Source organism: Hylobates moloch, unplaced genomic scaffold, assembly GCF_009828535.3.
Source record: "Hylobates moloch isolate HMO894 unplaced genomic scaffold, HMol_V3 SCAFFOLD_10, whole genome shotgun sequence".
Classification (NCBI taxonomy): domain Eukaryota; kingdom Metazoa; phylum Chordata; class Mammalia; order Primates; family Hylobatidae; genus Hylobates; species Hylobates moloch.
Window position 1 is genome coordinate 81,559,937 of NW_026652285.1, and position 16,875 is coordinate 81,576,811.

Here is a 16,875-nt window from a genome sequence, read left to right on the forward strand (position 1 = left end):
GGGATATTAATGGAAAACATGAATTAAGTAAAGCTAACCGTACTTCTTTATCATTGGATGTCTCAGAGTGTTTAATATGCTAATGTGTGCTGTGATTCCAAAGGAGGCCTTTCAGCAGGCTCGAGTTTCCCAAATTATTTAGATCGAATAAGTTTTTTTAAAGAGAGCATCTCAGCATTATACACGATGGAAAACATTTAGCTAGACTTGTGTACTTCATGAAAACAGTTACTTCTGCCAAGAGCCTAAAATGCAAATGTAAACTGATTGTAGGTCATCTATCTTTAGAGTTTATAAGTTGAGTTTTTATTTTTAAAAGAGATAAAGTGTCTACTGTTGGGTAGTACAAAAAAAAAAAAAAAAAAAAAAAGGAGGACATACCAGTTGGGAGTAATGGGAGGGGAACGAGAAGGCAGACTCTTGGTTTCTAAGTGCTCCACTGATAAGGATCTCCGCATGGCTGGGTTCCACACCATCCCGCCAATCACCTTTTTGCAATATTGGTTATTTACCGACCTGAAAAACCAGATGCAGGTTCACTTTCTACACTGACGTTCAACAGGAAAGAAATTACTGCATGTGTGAAACAGTCTACACATGCTTCTTGTCTGAAGGATGGCAGGTTAATGCCAAGGTTATGGGGAGTAGAGGGAGACAGCTCAAAAGCGATTCCTGTCTGTCCTGGAATTTCCTTATGTGATTTCTTCTCTTCGGGTGAAAATCCTTTCTTGTCCTCACTACTCAAGCAACAAAGCTGTTTCCAGAATATAACCAAACCTAACCAGATTAGAAGGAATTCCAGGATCACAAAGAAATACAGCTCAAGTGATTTCAAGGAATTCTTATTTTATTCACACTGGCCTAAGTAAAAATATTAACCATCTTTTCAGGTGCTCTTCATCATCCTAGTCGGCAGGAGCTGTCACTATAAATCACTGGTAAATCTTTAAGAGAGAATCTGAAAATGTGCTTAGAAAGTAGTTTCAGACTGGGCACAGTGGCTCATGCCTGTAATCCCAGCATTTTGGGAGGCTGAGGCGAGTAGATCACTTGAGGTCAGGAGTTCAAGACCAGCCTGGCCAACATGGCAAAACCCTATCTCTACTAAAAAATACAAAAATTAGCCAGGTGTAGTGGTGCATGCCTATAATTCCAGCTACTTGGGAGGGTGAGGCATGAGAACCCCTTGAATCCCCGAGACAGAGGTTGCAGTGAGCCAAGATTGCACCACTGCACTCCAGTCTGGGGAACACAGTAAGACTCTGTCTCCAAAAAATAAAAATAAAAATAAAATAATAATAATAATACAGAGTTTCAGGCTATGTTCTTTGAAATGTGCTAGCTACCCTGAAGGTTACTTTTGAATTTTATTTATACCTAGAGAATTTAAATCTTAGCTATCTAGACCCCTCAGAGAATGAATTATTTGAGAGAATAGAGCATGAAGACTGTCACCCTGTTAAAGGGTGACAACTTTGGTTCTGGCATCTCTAAATTTTAAACTAGGTTTTAATGGCTTATGAAAACATTCTACATATTTCCTTGTGGCGTGACACCAACCAACCAACAAAAACAAAACAGAACAAAGAACAAACAAAAGAACATAAACAATATGAATTGCCCTGTAGCACATCATGTACTAATTCACATTAAGAAATGCTGTTGTCACCCTGATCAAAATGCTCACACAACAGCATCACTGGGAGACTCTTTCCTCTGAGGCAGGCCTACATCAGAAACCACACTGCCAGTGATGAAGAGCACAGGATCAAAACAAGGGGAGCAAACTGCCCGACTCCAAGGTTTAATGTGTCATGGGTTATTAATAGGGACTCACTGAAAAAAAAGTGTTCCATTGTCCCATAAGCTTGGAAAACAACCAAACAAATTTCTTTTTATGTGGAACCTTTCAGAAGGCCCAATAAGCAGATGTGTAGCTGTATCTCTAGGGGCTGGGCAAGTCATGTGACCCTTCTAAGCCTCAGTGTCCTCATCTGTAAAATGGAGGTAATGAGACTTGAAATTCACCAGTATGCTGAAGCTGGCACAGGTAGTAAAAGAACTGCTGACTTGTCCTCCCAAGCCATCCTCCCAACCCAAATGATCCCCTGCAGCAGATTAAAGATGACTGCAAGTTCTTTGAGTCTTGCATCTGGGTTGGCTTGTGACTGCTTTCAGCAACAGAGTCGCTGTGCCAGTGCCAGGTCTCACCCTTAAGAAGGCCGAATGGTTCTGCCTTTGGCTCCTGGAACCCTGAGTGTCCATGTAAGAAATTCAGCTACCCTCCTGGAGCATCCAGATGGGGATGCTAAGAGTCCAGGTGAGTCCAGCCTTCCAACCATTCCATCAAGACACCAGGTATGCAAGAGAAGTTATCTTGGATCCTCTGGCCACATTCACTGAGAAATCCCTATCTATACCACACAGAGCAGAAGAGGCATCTGGCCAAACCCTTCTTGGATTCCTGACTCACAAAATCATGAGATATAATAGAATGGGTGTTGCTTTCAGTCACCAAAATAGGGGTATTTTCTTGTGCCACAAGACAAGACCAGAACCCAGCCCTGCTGGCATTGGATGCATGCGGATGACAAAGCTTTGCAGATGAAGAAATAGAAGCAACAAATTAAAGCTCAAGTGACAGAGGCAGGATTTGAACCCAGGCAGCTCAGCAACAGAGGGCATGCTTTCAAATGCCTCCCCATTCCTTCTCTCATCTGGCCTGAGGATCAGGTTCCAATCTAAGTCAATGATATAATCCAGTAAGTTATTTTCATGGCTTGTTCAACAGTAGATCTACTGACTGTATAAAAATACTAAACAGTATTATAAGAGCTAAAAACTTAATATATTCGCTCTTGGTTCATCAGAAGCTGAGAGATAGCATTTAGCACCATAAATAGTATCACTGATACTAACAGAAATTAGCTACTTATTCAAACAAGTTCCCTAATGATTATCAATGTGTTAGGAAAGTAACTGAACAGTCTGATGCAGTTCCACATATCAGATAGATAATGGCTCAGACATGGGTCTCATTTAGTCAGTAATAGCCACATCAACAACAAATCACGAAAACAATTTTGAAAATCCAACAAATGATTTAGAAAATATGGCCCGGCGCAGTGGCTCACGCCTGTAATCCCAGCACTTTGGGAGGCTGAGGCAGGCGGATCACCTGAGGTTAGGAGTTTGAGAGCAGCCTGCCCAATGTGGTGAAACGTTGTCTCTACTAAAAATGCAAAAATCAGCTGGGCATGGTGGTGGGCGCCTGTAATCCCAGCTACTCGGGAGGCTGAGGTAGGAGAATTACTTGAACCCAGGAGACAGAGGTTGCAGTGAGCCAAGATCACTCCAGCCTGGGTGACAGAGTGAGACTCCGTCTCAAAAAAAAAAAAAAAAAAAAAAAAGACGGAATAGGCTGGGCACGGTGGCTCATGCCTGTAATCCCAGAACTTTGGGAGGTGGGAGGCCAAGGTGGGTGGATCACCTGAGGTCAGGAGTTCGAGACCAGGCTGGCCAACATGGTGAAACTCTGTCTCTACTAAAAATACAAAAATTAGCCAGGTGTGGTGGTGTGCTCCTGTAATCCTAGCTACTCGGGAGGCTGAGACAAGAGAATCGCTTGAATCTGGGAGGCAGAGGTTGCAGTGAGCCAAGATGGCACCACTGCACTCCAGCCTGGGTGACAGAGTAAGACTCCATCTCAAAAAAAAAAAAAAAAAAAAGAAAGAAAGAAAGAAAGAAAAAGGAAATTATAAGAATAAATTGACAATTTATGCTACCTCTTATACTTAGAGGGTAGTCTTAGAACAAAGAAAACAAAAATACAAACTGCATGGTTATTTCATTTAGAGAATAAATTTATCTTAATTAGAATTTGAAAATGTATATATGAATTATACATATAAATGTACATCCATTTCTTTTACTGTATGTCATTTTAGAGAATAAATTTTAATCTAAATTAGAATTTAAAAATTTATATATTATATATATATATTTATACATAAATATATATAAATTTACATCCATTTCTTTTCCTGTACTAGTCATTAAATATTTTGAATATCATTCTTGTGGATAATAGTTACTATCTCACAGGAGAGTTGTAAGAGTCAAATATAATTATGTGCCCAGCACAAAGTAAATGCTCAGTAATTATCAACTGTGATTACTACTGTTACTTTGTAATTATTATAGGCAATATATCCCAAAGTCACTTGACTCTGGAAATGTTTTTCTATTCCTTCATTCATTTTTATAGAGCATCTTATGGAATTAATGTTCTGTGGGAGAGGCTGGCATAGTGACATCAGACTGGGATAGCCCAGTGTGCTGGCACCAGGAGACACACAGAGCCATTGCTCCATTTCCTTTATTATGTCATGGTGCAGGGTACAGCTGCCATTCTGACTGCTTGGAAGCGCTGAGTTCAGCAGAGTTGAGAGGGAAGAAACAAATGCTGGGAACACGGGATATCCCTTAGACACTGCTGACCCCGGGAGACTTTTAGTTATGGTTCAGAGATCCAATGCCTGGAGCACCTGGGCTACGGGTTTCCTCCTCTGCCTAACAATGTCCTCTATTCACTGATGACCAGGATGCATTTACATCTCAGCCTAGTGGGGACACAGTCTTTACAGCACACTCACTTTTTGGTGTTCCGAGAGCCCATAGTCCAGTACTGAGACAGAACATTCTTTTCCTGAGGTAGTAGCTTCTTTGCCTGAAAGAACGTATGGTGCTCAACACAGGATTTCCACAAGTTTTTGCAAGATCGGTAATTCAGCATGTTGAAGGCCACAATATGTTCCCTGGATTCAGCCTGGGAGGAAAAACAGTCAAGATTTCACCCACACAGACATAGGAGCAGGGACTTGCAAGCATTTAACCCACATTGGTGAAATGAGGTAAGATGCAACAGACAGCAGAAAACTGGTTTCAAAACGCCTTGGCCACAGACCAGTGTTACCGGAATATTCAAGAGCACGATTTGTTAACCGTCTTTATGACCATGGTAATAGAGATAACCAGAATCTATTCTTTATCATCATCTGCGCTCCTTCACGAATGCTTTTATTTCAAATCTGTTTACATTTCTAGGCTGGATATATTTGGAGCAACCAGATAAAAAGTGTCTGATACACTCCTTTTAAATTTTAGCTCTGGGAACATCTCTCTCCTGAAGGAATACTCTTTCATCTATCAGACAACTGCAAGTTTATAACCCTTTGGGTTTTTCTCTATTTGCTTTCCACAAAGCACAGAGTTGAATCCAGTGCTTATATGTAATAATCATTTTAATCATTTGCTTTGCCTGCATTCTGCATGAGTTTAGGTTTTCTGTTGTCATGTTAAATTGCTATCTTATGCATTTTTGTGCCACCCTGAATCTTGCACTGAGGGGTCAGGAGATCCAGATTCCAGTCCTAGCTGCTCTGAGCTTTTGTGTCTTCATTCCTAAGAGTTCACGGCTCTGTGAGGCCATTTTAAGCATATATTACCTTTGAAAAATTGGGAAATGGACACAGTGACAGTAAGTGAAAATCATGCAACATAAAAAGATAAGAGTGTAGTGTTGTGGAAAGAGCAGGTGTCTCGGATTCGTAATGATCTGGTTCAAATTCCAGCTCCCCCGACTCACGAGCTGTGGGAGCCTCAGTTTCCTCTCCTCTAAGTTCTACATCTCTGTATGGATGAGCAAACGAAGTTATCACAGTGCTATGGACTTTGCTTATGAGATATATACACCTACCACGCCATCGTGCAGTTTCAACACATCATGGGAGGGAACTGACCTTGCTGACATTCACTGCTACTTTGCGGTGAATAAAAGACCGACGCTCTTTTATTTAATCTTCACAATTCCCTAAGAAATGGGCATTATAGCATTTCTGGAAACAAGGTAACTTGGGCTAGGGAACGTTAAGTAACCTGTCTAGCTGGTAAGTGGAAGAGCCAGGATCTGAAACCACTGTCTCTGACTCCAAAGCAAGTTAATCCTCCAACCAGCTAAGCAGAATTATACAAACACTGGATCCTCTAGACTCTGGCTCCACAATGGCATGCTCTTTCTTCCGTTATATACATAGCAAACTGCCTTCAACCCTTAAAGAACTAAAAGCTGAAGTAACTAAAAACACAATGGGGCAAAGTGGTGCATGTTTCTAGTCCCAGCTACTTGGGAGGCTGAGGCAGGAGGATCCTCTGAGCCCAGTTTAGGCAACATAGCGAGACCCTGTCTCTAACCACACACATACATACACACGAAACAAAGCAAGCACGGACTTAACTACTCACCTGTTTCTGTCGCTGATGTATAAAGAACTTTTTCCTTTTGAAAGAAATTTTGAGAATGTTCACCCTTCAAAAAATAAAACAAAACACAAACAAAGCACATCAGGGATCAGCCAGGTTGAAGCTGATGCCTCTCAATGCATGTCCTTTATTCCATGATCCCGATGAGTGGGGGCTCTTGGCTGCCTAGAGTTTACTTCTCTGTAGAAATGACGGCAGCCCCATTGCCGCAGGCTAATACCAAGTAGCTGACTGAAGCTGAGCACTGCATAAGGGCCACTGGATTATGATGTAGCTTTTAAATAACAAGAAACATGGGCCATGCGCTCTCTTTGCTATAAGCTGCTTTTGTGGCACTGCAGCTCTGCGTGAGCTGGTATATACATGGGGAAGACAGCTGAGAGCAGCATGGAGCAGCTGAAAGAGGACAGACCTGGTCCAAACCCCAGCTCCATTACTTAACAGCCACGTGTCAAGTAGCCTACTTAACATTTGCAAGATAACAGAATTCAGTCATCATTAACTGAACATTTTTTAGATACTAGGCTGCTACTAAGAGCTTTATAAACATCCCCTCAGCGAAGCCCTGCAACAATCCTGAAAAGTACATATTGTTATACCCAGTTTTCAGATGAGGAAACTGAGGCTCAGAGACATCACCAAAGTGCTCAAGATCATTCAACTAGAAATTCCTGGAGCCAGGACCTGCACCCCGGTCTCAGCTGACTCTGAAGCCTGTGCTCCTAAGCTCTCCACTATGAAGTCTTCCCAACAGTGGTGAAAACACTGCCCTTCTCAGAGAGAGGCCTTGTGAGGATTCAAGCAGAGTAGGAATGTCAAGTCCCTACCTTGTCACACAGTAGGCCTGCAATGCTTGTTCCTTTAATTAAAAACATAACTTTTAAAATAAATTTACAGCTGACCCTTGATCAACAAAGGTTTGAACTATGTGGGGTCCACTATCTGGGGGATTCTTTTTAACCAAACATGGATGGAAAACAGTATTTTCAGGATGCGAAACCCACATATACAAAGGGCTGGCTTTTCACATGCACGAGTTTTGCGGAGCCAACTGTGTGACAAGTCTGTGTAGATTTCGGTAACTACAAGTGGTCTTGGAACCAATCCCCCAAGTACACCAACGGTTGACTATCATTCATTTATGCAAAACTTCTGTAATCCATACAAAGGGCGCATATTTCCCTGCTGGAATCTTTACTTCTGAAATACTTTGGGGAAATGAAGGAATTTTACTATTCTCTAGGATCATATAAAGATCTTGGTAGAGCATTCTAGAATGGAGAGGCTGTGTAGGTAAAATGAAAGTTGAACTATTCATGGGACATTCCCCCAGATGGATCAGCAATATACCTCTATTACATATTAGATATTACCTAATACACATCTATTTTCAACAATCTGTTGGTAGATGTAACTGTGAAGTAAATTTTTTTGGGTGACTGCAGGTTAATAGCCTAAGGATGAGAAGGGTGTTTGGGCTCACCCCTTTTAGAGATACTTTCTAGTGTGTGTTACTGCTCTGCCATCTCCCTGAAGTCTGGGGAGTCTCCTCACGATTCTCCTGTGCCAACTGGCAGATGCAAAAATTCCTTTTCTGCAGAACAAGTCGGAAGAATCGACTCCCCTTTTGATTTCTTACCTTGTCTTGTTTGGCCCATGGGTATCTGTGGACCTCTTACTCCCCCCACCCCTGGCTTCATATACAGAGGTAGGAGGGCCTGGCAGGCCTCCTATGGTTCCTAGGGCTCCAGCTCAGCATCCCTTTCCCATGCTGATCCCAATTTCCCTACCTGACAGCTCTCTCCCTGAGCTGTCAAATCTGATTATGTACAGATATGAACTCTGTTGTTTCCAGGCTTGGGGCCTCAGGGGGGCTCCCTACTGCCCTTCACTCATTCATAAGAAAAAAAAAAAAAAAACACACACTGAGAGCCTAGGATGTACAAAGTCCTATGCCAGGCCCTGGGGACAGAGGGAAGAGGACATGGAGCCACTGCCATCCAGAGGCTTATAATAGAGTGAGGGAGACAGGTACCACATAAAGAATGATGCATAGAAGTAAAGCACTGTAACTGTGAGCACTGCATGCAGGAATGCCTGGAGTCTCATAAGAGCACTAAGAACTGAGCCTATAGGCTCCTGTGGCCCATGAAGCCCTCCATGACCTGGCCCCTCTCCTGCTGCTCCTCATGCCCATAGCCAGCTCCAGCCTGGCCTGCCCCATTCCTCCTGACTCACTAGCTGGGTTCTCTCGTCTCTGGACCTACACACCCTGCCCCTTCTTGTCTAGAATTTTCCTTGGGCCAAAGCTCAGCTGGTGTTCAGATCCTGGTGAGTGCCTTCCCCTGCATGCTCAGGGCCCTTCTTATGTCCTGCCCCTCCTGGGCCCTTGCCCATGCACCTCCCTTGTCACCCTGGGGTCACCATCTGGTGCTGATCTCCCCGCTGGTCTCTGAGGTTTGCACTGGAGGCAGGGGCCAGGCCTCAACAAAAGCCATCTTGATGTTGAAGGGTGAGAGAGGCTTCAGCAGGTCTGTGGGTGAGCCCGGGGGTTGGAGAGTCCCTGCAAGCTCTGCCAAAAACGCTTCTGTTCACAAACCCGCTTCTCCTGACGAAGTCTCCCACTTCTCTCTCCTGCAGTGACCTTGTGGGACCCACATCTTCTCCACAATGTGAGGGTCCAGCTCTTGTCTGTGGACCCTTAGGAGGTTTGGTCACAGGCTGGACCCAAGGGGCTTTAGGCCTGTGGCACCTGGAGGAAGCCCCCAGCATCTGGAGGAGCTGGGTGCAGAAAAATGAGCCATGTGCCCATTGTGCCCTCTGCTTAGCCTGATCTTAGTCCTGAGTGGGCCAGAGAGCTGCCTGGGCACACCCCAGCCCACCAAGCAGGCTGGAGTTTCTTGCTTCCTCTGAGGGGCTTCTAACAGAGATGAGGTGAATGAAAGATGGAGAGAAGATCCTGCTATCTGTTACACTGATTTCAGTGTCAAATTGAACAGGGCTGTCACATTTTTTGGTTTTGGAAAATAGATATATTGAAACTTAACTGAACAGCATCTATTAAGTATGTATGCTACTTAAGCGTTTTCCTACAAATACCATTTTTAGTGTTGAAACAAAAGTCCAGGCTCTGGAGCTAGACTCTGATGTGAGTTTCAACTACTCTGATTATTAGCTGTGTCACTCTGGACAGGTTCTTACTTAACTTCTTTGTACCTCTGTTTCCTCCACTGTGAAACTGGGGATAATAACCTATATAGTGCCTATCTGGAGTTTAAAGGAGATAAATCAAAGAAAATACACAGTAACAGGACTTGGACACAGTAAGCATGCAATAAGAATTACTGCTATTAATAACAATTTTGTTATATATAATTATATATTTATGTGTAATATATTATTCTATTGTATATAATATAGATTATATAACAAGAGTACATTATTAACTCATTAATATATATTATTATATAATACGTCATAATTTTACTTAAGTTACTTACAGGTTTTTTTCCTGTTATAAATAATGCTGTGATGAACATCTTTGTGTTTCAGGTAATGAAATTCTATGTTCCCAAGTTGGGGAGCAGATTTAGATGTCAAAGGTCAAACTGTGTGTGGCACATACCTGGCACCAAATCTTCTCTTATCCCCATTCCCTAACTTCCTTCCTTGCTGCCATTGTTTTGCCAAAACTCCATGTTTTTTCCCCGTTTGTCCTTTTCCATCTGCATCTCCTGCCGTCTGCGGCACTCACCCTCCTCTACCTTCCTGGCGATGTGTGCTACCCCCATTCCTTGCACCATCATGTTACCATTATGTAGATGGTATTATTTTGGTGGTGTTTCCCCTAAGAAAGCTCCCTGTTGCCTGGCACATTAAACTCAAACTTCTCTCCAAAATTCAGTTCCACTCATGAGTAATGTGGGACAGGCTGGCCTACAGGTCTCTTCCCACCAGGCCCGTGAGCTCAGAGGGCAAGCACTCAGTTGTACACGTCTTTGGGTATCTTTAGAGTTTAGAACAGAGCTGGACACTTGGTAAAGGTTCAGTTAATAACCGAGGAACAGAACTGAAACGATGGTTCCTGCCCAGAGAAAGCTCTTCCCTGAATTCGGACCAATGCACTGCCCGGGAAAAATTCCTTAATGCCAAGGCCTGTCTGTGCCATTTTATTCACTAGGTTTCCAGAGTATCCCAAACCACAGGGTGAGTTGGGGGAGGGGAATGCTAATGAAAACTAAACTCAAATTTTCCTAAGTACCAAATCTGCATCAAATTTAGAGGTCAGAGGTTAAAACTTGGGGGGCACTCTCTATCCTTTCTTTAGAAATAAACGTTTAGAACGGGAGGTAACATTACTTTTGTTCGGCATATTTTTAAAGCATGATTCAGAAAATAATGAGAACTGTTTGCACTTACCAAGGATAGAAACTTGTGCAAATGTATTTTCGGTACACAGCAACGCCCGCGGAAGCAATTCCAATCATTAGGTCTAAATTGTGCAGATCCTGTAAAAAGGAAGATCTCAGATCCACAGCGTGTTACAGTCATGCTTATGCCCTCTGGTGACTTTAAAGCACCCGCGCTGTTAAAAATAGTAATATGCATAGGCTCCAAACAGGAAAATGCTACTGAAAAGAGGCAAAAAGCCCCACTTAACAGATACTTAAGATCCAAGTACTAAGTACCAAATTCTTCTAAAGTGAACACAGCCTGTCAAGCAACATGTGGGTGCCACTGGTCTAGAAAGTTACCAAATAAGCCCACTCATTCCATGGAATCATTTACATGAACACTCAAGCTTTAAATTTTCAACAATCAGCACTAAATCAGAAAGGCCTCACCCCTTTGCAAAGCTTTTTGCAAATCTCAATTTCCATTACTGTAAAGGCTTTAGCTATTTTGAAATGATGATGAAAATGTATACGTGTAGAACTGCTGACTCTAAATGTACTTAAGAAATAAATGTTGGCTGGGTGAGGTGGCTCACGCCTATAATCCCAGCACTTTACGAGGCCAAGGAGGGTGGATCCCTTGAGCCCAGGAGTTTGAGGCCAACCTGGGCAACATGGCAAAACCCTTCTCTACAAAACAATACAAAAAATTAGGTGGGTGTGGTAGCATACGCCTGTAGTCCCAGCTACTCAGGAGGCTGAGGTGGGAGGACTGCTTAAGCCTGGGAAGTTGAGGCTGTTTGAGGCTGCAGTGAGCCGTGATTGTGCCACCATGCTCCAGCCTAGGCAACAGAGGGAGACCCTGTTTTTTTAAAAAAAAAAAAAAAAAAAAGCGTTGTTTCTAAATCCAGTGTATCCAACATTTATACGAGCCTAAGTGCTAGGCATTGCTGTGGACAGTGAGGATACAGAAGACACGGCTGCTACAAGCTGTTTCAAAAGTTTGAGAACAAGGTGAGTACAAATAAAATTTAAAAATAAAACAGTTCCTCCTATTGAGTCATTTACCTTCTTGTTTTCCCAATCAGATACTTGGTTTTTGTTTGTGTGGTTTTTCTCTGAGAGACAGGGTCTTGCTTTGATGTCCAGGCTGGAGTGCAGTGGTGCACACATGGCTCACTGCAGCCTCAACCTCCTGGGCTCAAGTGATCCTCCAGCCTCAGCTTCCCAAGTAGCTGGGACTACAGGCATGTGCCACCATGCCCAGTTAATTTTTTATATTTTTGTAGAGATGGGGTCACACTATGTTGCCTAGGCTGGTCTTGAACTCCTGGGCTTAAGGGATCCTCCTGTCTTGGCCTCCCAAAGTGCTGGGATTAAAGGCGTGAGCCACTGTGCCTGACCCAGATACTAGTAATTATAAAGAAGGGGCATGGTCTGAGTCAGTTACAACTGAGTGTGAACCTTCAGTCTGGCACCTGCTAGTTGTATAATTTTGGGCTCCTGAGACTCAATTTTTCTTCTTGTACAATAAAGATGATAGAACCCACCTCGAAGGGTTTTCATCTGGCTGAAATGAGAGAAGATGAAAACCTAGAAGGGGGCTTGGCATATGGAGCTTCTAGAATAGAGTTTGGCATGTGGAAGACATAAGGAACGTCCATTCCCCTTTGCCGTGGGACAAATCATTTGTGAACCACAATGTGAACACAGAGTTAGAGAAACTGGACAAACAAAACAGTGCTGCTATGGTGGAAAGTCCAGACAGTATTCACTATCAGTACCCAACAGAAATCACATGCTTATAACAAAACCAAATTTGCTTGATGAAGGGTAGAATTGCATTTAAATATGATACTTGAGATCACAACAGAGGGAGTATGAAGCAGGTGTGACAGAGCAAATTAGCAAAGGAAATCAAAATTGAGTGAACAAGGAAACGAATGGTTTGGGTGGGCCAAAGACCAGGTCTCAAATCTCCTAATCCTGTGGTCTTTCAGTATGCACCTCAACCCCTGCAGCACAGGCAGTTACTGTCCACTCAATTCCCAGGCCCAACCCCACATTTCCCAGCTCCCCTTGCAGAGGGCAGAGCTCGGTGACTAGTTCTGGCCACTGTGCTCTGAGCAGGAGGAATGTATGTCTCTTTTGGGCTGAAGCATTTAAGAGCTGGTGTGTAACCTTGCAGCTTCCTGTTCCCTTGTGACAAACATGGAGGCCACATGGAAAGACAGCCATGACATGGAAGCAGCCTTGACTGCTAAGTTATTGCAATGGATGGGGTGGGGGGCTGCCCTGGAAGACTCCTGGACTCAATGCAAGCTTTGAATTACTGAAAGATAAACCTTATGATACGAAGCTATGGAGATTTAGGGGTTTTTAGTTCATGTAGAACAGCCTAGTATGACCAACCCCCCTCTGATACCTTGGGGGTCTTTGCCACGCAGGTATCATCTGGCCTCACAGCCCTTGAGGGTCATTTCACTGACAGTTCTTGGGGTGGGAGAGCACAGCCCAACTCAGGCAGATATAAAGTCCTACTTCACAAACGATTAAAGTTCTCTGAAACATTCTATCTAAGATAAAATATTATTTGCAAATGGAATAAAGATGAAAGGTCAAGTCCTAAAGCTGATGTTTTGTAAGATCTAACACCATTTTCCTTCCTTATTTCCTATATCACAACTTGCTACCTCACAGGACTGTCAAGGGACCGAAGTGAAACAAAAATAAATGAAAGTGTTTCTATAAACTATGAAAATACATAGATTTAAAATTTGATCATTTACTCAATCTCTATGAGCCTCAGTTTTCTCATCAATAAAACGGGGATAACTAGAATGTCGATTTCACAAGTTTTCTATGATCCCAAGGTGAGACCTTATGGTCTCATATGAAAGCATCTGGATAAAGGCTAGTATACAGTAGGTGCTCAATTAATTTTTGCTTCCTTTTGGATATGATGCGGACCAATCACAGGTAGAAAACGTATGCCACTGCTCAAAGGTCAGATGCTAATTAGACAGTGAGGGGTCACGTGCTGAAGCTACAACTTGTGTGCTATGTGACCTCGGTTAAGTCCCTGAGTATCAGTTTCTCCATCTGTAAAATGGGGTTAATGATAACATATGGAACTCATGGTATTACCAAAGGAAATAATCCACTGGTGCATAGAAATTGCTTGGCAGATGACAGATGTTAGTAAATCCTATTAAAATAGCCACAACTAATTTCAAATATTTATTGATTTTCACAATCAAATCACCATAATCTTTTTAAAAAAACTATCACATTTGAGTAACTAGCTCCAATTTGAGCAACACTTGAGATTAAGTAGTAGAAATCTTGGCTCCTTAAACTGTCACCTGAAAAATGAATTTATACCTATTTTTTGCCTTTTAAAACCATAATATAAAATGGTCTTACGAAAATTACCAGTTTCTAGTCCCCTAACCCCTCAAAAGGAAAAAGTCTTCAAGTACAAAAGCAAACATTAAAAAAAAGCAACTGGACAAATGACCAACAAAAAATTCAGCATTACTTAATAAACCGTCCAAATATCTTTTAAAAAATCCTGTTATAATGAAAAAGAAATAGTTTCATCACAGAAGTTTTCAAACCCTCAGAGATTAAAATAAAAACATAATGTTTGAGCCAAGACATAACAAGAATACATACCCTACCACTGTGCAGTTCTACTCCATAGAAGTCGAGGGTCCGCGCTATGTTGATATAGCAGGATTCTGCTTCTGATTGTTTTAGCCCACTACAGAAGAAAAGACAAAAAGCAGAGTTCATCCAATAAAGAGAGGATATTAAATCCAATTTTAAAAAATCTAGAACATTTGATACCATTTCTGTAAGGTTATTAAATGCCATTTGTTATCAATCTTAAGCAATATAACGCTAAATTCTACTAAAGCAAGTTTTTCTTCTTATCCATTGAATGTGACTCCCTCTAACCCTCTCGTTTTTAAATTAAATAATACTTCCCCTTTAGTGGGCTCTCAATATTCAGATGGAGAAGACTGTTACCTTTCAGAATCCCTGCCCTAATTATTCCAAGTTGCTAATTAGTAGGGAATCTTTAGGTCTCTCTGCCTTTATCTCTTCTTTTGGCAGTGGCCTCAAACTTTCAAACACCACTGGCCCTGTACTATTTTAGGACATTGACTTCTGCCCTGGGAGTAGTTCTGGGAGAGAGGTTTGGCAATGCCTTCTTAGAAAGGACACTTGGTTGCCTGGCCTTTGTTTTTATGGAGTTCCCAAGAAGAGAGCAGCCCCTTGAGAGCTGGCCTTCTTGGTCAGGGTGGCCTTTATTTGACCTGGACTGCACTGCTGCCGCTGTAGCTTTAAGTAAAACGAGGGAGGGGAAGAGCAGCCAGAATTGGGCATATGTGTTGGAGCTGAGGCTCGCAACAAATATGCAGGGGCAACTGCAGAAGACTCGTGCTCCCTACTTGGATGTAGGGCACTTTTCATGAACTGAACACAGGAGACTGGTCAGCACTGTACGTCCATCTGTCTGTCTGTTTAACAAGACCTGAAGGAACAGCTTGTTTTATTAAATGTGGTAAACTGCTAAGAGGTTAACCTTGATACAGTCCATTGGAGGGGCAATCAGATTTCAAAATGGGCATTTCCTTCAGGAATTTACTGATTTCAATGACATCCTGAAAAGGATGCAGCAGCTATCACCCTAAACTCTTACTGGATTTTACACTTTACAGAAATGCTAGTTATGCCAAATATATCTGCCACCATACCAGCTCAAAGGTTCAAAAACCCCCGACATCTTGAAAGAGGATTCATGCACAAAAGAAAGAGGCTGCATCAAACACAAAGGGATATGATGTCTGAAAATACCCAACCCAAGTGCCCAAAGTAGGCCACCCCAGCCCCCCTCACCTGTGCTGCTCATGCAGAGATTCGACTTTTGTTAAAAAGTCATCATTTTGATCGGGTATAAACTGACTATCAGAAAGATAGCCTGGATGATGTATGGAAGAATTATAGTCTCCAAAATGAGCTATCAAGACAGAAGAAGGGGAAAATCATAATTAGTTTTGCCTTTTTAATATGGTTTGTATTTATAAGCATCTACAGCATCATCAGAATAACATTAATTAGAAATACTCTTCTGGTAAGTTCTGCACCACATGAACTGAAGCTTCTCACTAGCTCCAGATTCCACACTTATCTGAACCTTCACTATGAGCTAAGATATTATCACACATGATCCAATCAAATTCTCATTCTTCCCAAGGACACAGAGGGAGAAAATTGGGAGACAGTGTTTGAACCTAGGCCCTGTTCTAATCCCACACCTCTTCCATACACTGTGGTCAGCACAGCAGTTTGCACTCATGCCACTGGATAAAGAGAACCCACTGGGGGAAATGCCACAATCCACATGCCATGCACGGTGCAGGCTTTCTCTGCCATACCCCAAGGTTACCATAACACTGGACCAATCTGCTCTAAAAACTGGGTATGGGCAGAAGGGAGGCCATGCCGACCTGACCACTCTCCACATCCTGACCCCATCCCCTGGGATTCAGGGAGGTGTGGCAGAAAGGGGACCAGGATGTGCTCAGAGGCCACAGGGACAAGGGGGGGGTGGGAGTGGGGCCGAATGGTCAGGGCTCAGGCAACAGCAAAGTTCCTATGGAGAAAGACATATTCTAAGGGGAGTCAGAAGATATGAAGAGAGATTCTGGGGCTCTCAGGGGAATCACACTAGGGACCTGCAGGTGCAGAGGGAAAAGGAAGGGTGACTTCCAGACTAGCCCCTGGGCCAAATGATACTGCTCCCTTGAGACCCTTGACTGTTGTCTGCCAATGTGAATTGAATTGTTGATGCCTATGATGTGATGGGCATTCTTGACAGTTGTGCAGTGCTCAACCTGTACAAGTGTCCATGGCTACCTCAAGGACTCAAACCATTTGGGTGTCTGGACCATTGAGGAAACTGGCAAGAAGGATGGCACCAGGTGAAGAGCCAAGGACCAGGCTTACGGGACCTGAGGACATCCACTTCCCTTCTCCACAAAGTTTTCCCATTTGTCTAAAAACAGAATTGAGAAGATAATCTCTAGCTCTAATGGGGCAACTGATCTCGTATTCCATTTTCTTGACAAACAAAACAAAAAAAAGCTTC

At 42.8% G+C, this 16,875-nt stretch overlaps 1 protein-coding gene across 4 annotated transcripts in view; it reads right to left on the reverse strand.

Moving 5' to 3' along the window:
* PTPN3 (protein tyrosine phosphatase non-receptor type 3) overlaps positions 1 to 16,875 on the reverse strand; it is a 122,682-nt gene that overhangs the window by 46,908 nt on the left and 58,899 nt on the right. For 3 of the 4 annotated variants that reach the window (XM_032164826.2, XM_058445745.1, XM_032164829.2), the window contains 6 exons: positions 15,624 to 15,744; positions 14,394 to 14,481; positions 10,741 to 10,829; positions 6,304 to 6,367; positions 4,656 to 4,828; positions 382 to 516 (listed from right to left, as the gene is read on the reverse strand). In XM_032164826.2, the coding sequence (XP_032020717.1) occupies positions 382 to 516; positions 4,656 to 4,828; positions 6,304 to 6,367; positions 10,741 to 10,829; positions 14,394 to 14,481; positions 15,624 to 15,744 (670 nt within the window). The remainder of the gene's footprint in view (positions 1 to 381; positions 517 to 4,655; positions 4,829 to 6,303; positions 6,368 to 10,740; positions 10,830 to 14,393; positions 14,482 to 15,623; positions 15,745 to 16,875) is intronic. The other variant, XM_032164827.2, reaches the window with a different exon arrangement.